General features: G+C 48.7%; 1 protein-coding gene across 1 annotated transcript in view; it reads right to left on the reverse strand.

Moving 5' to 3' along the window:
• Positions 1-6: 6 nt before the first annotated feature.
• The window catches only part of lrig1 (leucine-rich repeats and immunoglobulin-like domains 1), a 35,422-nt gene continuing 31,178 nt past the window's right edge, over positions 7-4,250 (reverse strand). Inside the window, exons 15-18 of the mRNA XM_010794531.1 lie at positions 2,187-2,621; positions 1,326-1,454; positions 858-1,130; positions 7-346 (exon numbers count right to left, since the gene is read on the reverse strand). Coding sequence (XP_010792833.1) covers positions 162-346; positions 858-1,130; positions 1,326-1,454; positions 2,187-2,621 — 1,022 coding nt within the window. The 3' untranslated portion in view covers positions 7-161. The remainder of the gene's footprint in view (positions 347-857; positions 1,131-1,325; positions 1,455-2,186; positions 2,622-4,250) is intronic.

The raw sequence follows: 4,250 nt of genomic DNA on the forward strand, positions 1-4,250 counted from the left end.
TGTGCCTCCCCCCTCCCCCCTTGTAGTCCAGATCCAGGAGGCTGGGGATCGATCGCCCTCGATATGAGGTAGCAGTTTATTTTCCCAGTGCAAAAAAAATATATAGAAAGTCCACTCGGCTTCTGCGAGTTCGCTTTTTTGGGGGCCGGATGGAGCGCCTGCTAGTCGCTGGCTCTCCTTAGGGGGGCGCACTCATTCGGAGAGGCTCTGACGGCGTGTCCGTTAGACAGCAGAGTCTGTCGGAGCTCAGGCTCAAAGTCACTGTCCGGGCGGCCGGGGCTCGCCAGCTTCACCGGCTTGTGGAAGGAGTCCTCCTGCGACGGGGAGAACGATGAAGTCTGTCTCACTGATGGAGGAGAAAAGAAGAAATCAGTCAGTGGGGGTGGTGAAGAAGACAAATATGCATTCAGCTTTAGGATACAGAGGCGGTGGAATGTGTGCATAGCGCTGCGTTGACATGTGGAGGTGAGAATTGGTATTCGGAGGCCATTTTTCCCCCTCGCTGCAATCCCAGAACAGGCCCGGGCGTGCGGCTGCAGCAGTTTGGCAGCAGCTGAGGACTCGGAGCTTCTTTACAGAGTTTCCAAAGAGACATCCTGAGGGGCTCTGAGCGTGCGGCTATCATATTGTGTCAAATTCTGGTAGAAGCCAATCCATCAACAATCACATTCAATGGAATTTGCCTCGACAAGAGATCCTAAATTCCTAATCGTTTCTCAGGGTATCGCCTGATATAAATCATGTTCCAGTGAAGACCGCTTGCTGAGAGCCTTCAGGGGGAGTGTTTTGGTCTAAAGCTGTTGCATGTGTTTGCACCGCAGCTCATTTTAGTCTCACTGGATTTTGTATGGCCTCACCTTTTCTATCGTGTTGGTTCATCTGTAACGTGTTGTGGTTTTTAGGGAGCGTGGAGCCTTGGTTGTCCTTCCGGATCCCGTTGGGGGTCCCGTTGCAGAGCGGGATGGAGTACGGCTCCCCGGGGTAACAGTGAGGGTGTGGGGGGGGCAAAGAGTGCTGCTGGTACTCCAAGCCTCCAGCGTGGCCGTACCCGTGCGTCAGGTAGTCCGAGTCTTTGGAGTAGCTGCTGCCGTTCTCCATGCAATCTGTGCACACCACGGCGGGGTCGAAACCTGCAGGCAGAGAGAAGGAATGATTTAGAGGCGGAGAATCAACAGCTGGGTGTCAACACTGTGGTTAGAATGTCTGCTGTAATTATTTCTGATGCAGAGCAGGCCGTTAGAGACGAAGGTGTTACGCAACACGCCAACTTTTGGCTCATGGGATCTGGGAGAAACTGCAGGGTAGCATAAACATGTGTCACGTACCTGTGGGGTCCACGATGTGTCCGTTGGGCTGAGGTCCCGCCTCCACGCGGACACACACATCCTGCCTCTCGGACAGCGTGCCCTGCGACGAGAGGTAGCTGGGGACGTCTGGAGGAACTATTGTCTCATCTGGGGGGGAAGAAGAGGGACGTTACTACCAGAGCTGGGGGGGGGGAGGGGAGTATTCTGATCCTTAACTAAAACTACTAATAACACACTTTGAATATACTCCACTACAATTACACACCCTTACTTCTCAAATCAACGTCAAAAGTTCCCTGACAGTTTTTTTTACCAATCATAAAGGATGTTTATAATATTACTATTGCATTAGTGTATGTTACATCTTACTGCTGTTTATGGTTGTTCTAATTTTAACTCTTTTATATTCTGTAGGGTTCATTAATCAACATCACTGCATTATATTATAAAATCATCCTATGTTTTTAGTGTTGCTGTCCCATGAAAAAAAACTGCCCTGTTTTTATTTTTTAAAGTCAAAGCTTTGTTCAGCTTTCTGACTTGGCTTAGTGCATTTTCCATTAGTTTTCCATTGTTTATTTAGCTAGAGAAACAGGAGAATCTTCTTAACCCATACTGGAACACTTTGTCCTTCAGTTTGTCACACATATTCAAAATCTACTCATCTGGAGAGACATGGATTTTAGTGGGCATCAAAAACGGTGACTCATGTGTATACAAATGGAAACAGTCAAGTCACTCACATTTGTACTGAAATACGGTACTTGAATGAATGTGCTGAGCGATACTTATTTGTATTTTCACATAGCTCCCCCTAAATTGCCTTAAAACAAATCCCAGCGTTTACTTCCACCGCTGCTATCAGGACCGAGCAGTCACCTGTGTTGGTGACGCTGCACTCCTCGCTCTTCTTCCTGGTCTGGTAGATGATGCACACCCACACCAGCGACGTCACCACGATGCTGGTCACCACGGCGATGACAATGATCCCTATAGTGACGGTGCTCGGGCCGGAGGGGGAGGGGCAGGGTCCGCGGCGGCGCGTCACCAGCAGCTGGCTGTGGGCGCGCTCCGTGCCCAGCGTGTTGGACATCATGCAGGTGTAGCGCCCCGCGTCCTCCACGGAGGCGGCGCCGATCACCAGCAGCTGGTTGCCGGGGGTGAAGTGGTGTCTGTCGGAGGGGCGCAGCGGCTGGTCGTTGCGCAGCCAGGTGATGCGGGGCGGCGGGCTCCCCAGGGCCTTGCACTGCAGGGCCACCGTGTCGCCCACCACCACGCTGCGGTCCTCCATCTCCTGCGCCAGGTGGGGCGTTTCTGAGGGGCAGAGGGGAGGGACTCTGTTACTCTGGGGTTATTTTAAAACATCAAAGTCCACATTCTACGTGTCACACAAATACTGCTGCTGTTGCTACTTTTCTACCTGAATGTGTACTTATACTATACTCTTACTTAAATTGTTATAATGTGTATTCATGACCTCTCGGTGGCCATATAGTGGTTATGTCAGTTGGGGAAATATTTTCCAAGGCCCCTAACTTTGACCCAGTTTATCAGTTCAAACTGTCCTGACTGAGCACACAGGCACCTGTAGCCTTGGCTGCTGTGCTCTCAGTGTTCTGTCTCCCTGTTCCTGCCTGTTGGCGTCAGCTGATAGAGGTGTTATGATTCTATCTAGTTATGCACAATGCTGATTATTCTCTCTGAACTAGCTAAATACATGGGTCTGGGGTGGAGTTCTTCAGAATTGACGTGAAGTCAGAACCTCTGACTCTTGGACATGTTTTGTGAATTCTCCGGCCGAAGCTCCAAATAAACCCGTCAGTGTTTGCCATTAAAGCTCCAGCTCTCCATCGTGTCTCTCTTTGAGTCCTGACTCCAATTGATTCAGAAGTTTCCCCCACAATGTCCACATTTGTATTGTATAACATTTTTGTCTCTGATTGATTTTATTGTATTATTTTTTTACTGTCTTGCTATTTGTTATATATGTAAGGCCTCCCTTGAAAATGAGATGGTCCATTTCAAGAGGTCGATCCTAAATAAATACATATCAGTTATAACAAATAGGTACTGTCATTTTTATTTTAAATATTATGTGCATGCCATTTATCTAATAGTGTTTTATGTTTTGTCTCTATCTTAACTCTTGCTGTAACAATGTACATCCCCCCTCTGTGGGACGAATAAAGGAACTGTAAGTCAGCTGGTTCTGCTTCACAGTATGAATTACAGACAGGTGAGGCAGTCGAGCACAGAGTGAGATGTCCTGAGTTTGATACCCCACCACTTCTCAGTCTCATCAAACTATCCTATTTCTACACCTGAGATGTTATCTGAAGCAGGTTCTCACATCACTTCATCATACATTTTAATTACAGCACACAAACAAGATCTCCCTCGGGACGGGATCCTCTCAGGAACAATGTTGTCGGTGTTTCCCCGGCAACTTCTCAATATGCTCAATGGGGCACATTGAGAGAGTGTGTGTGTGAGAGTGAGTGTGTGTGTGGGTGGGTGTGAGTGTGTGTGTGTGTGTGAGAGTGAGTGAGTGTGTGTGTGTGGGTGTGTGTGTGTGTGTGTCCTCTCAGACAGAGCACTTCCCTTCACAGTGGGACATACACAGATTAAGAGATCTCACTTAACCCACTTCAGATGCCCCTCTCTCCTCCATCAATACTTTCTCCATCTCTATCAACCCCCNCTTCATCCTCTCCTTCCCCCTCCATCTCTCAAACCCAAACATCACAGATTTGGTCCGGAGGCATGGCCGCCTGCTTCAATATTTGACATTGTTGAGTGGATTAGCACTCGGCCTGAACTGTTGTACATTTTCCCACAAGTCGCACAATGTGTCACAGAAACGTCCGCGTTAAATCTAGAAACTTCCGAGCCCTAAAGGGGAACTTTAAGGCCTGTCACTATTTAGCAAAGAACCCCCCCCCC

The sequence above is a fragment of the Notothenia coriiceps genome, unplaced genomic scaffold (assembly GCF_000735185.1).
Source record: "Notothenia coriiceps isolate Sejong01 unplaced genomic scaffold, NC01 NC01_scaffold00037246, whole genome shotgun sequence".
NCBI classification, from domain to species: Eukaryota; Metazoa; Chordata; class Actinopteri; order Perciformes; family Nototheniidae; genus Notothenia; species Notothenia coriiceps.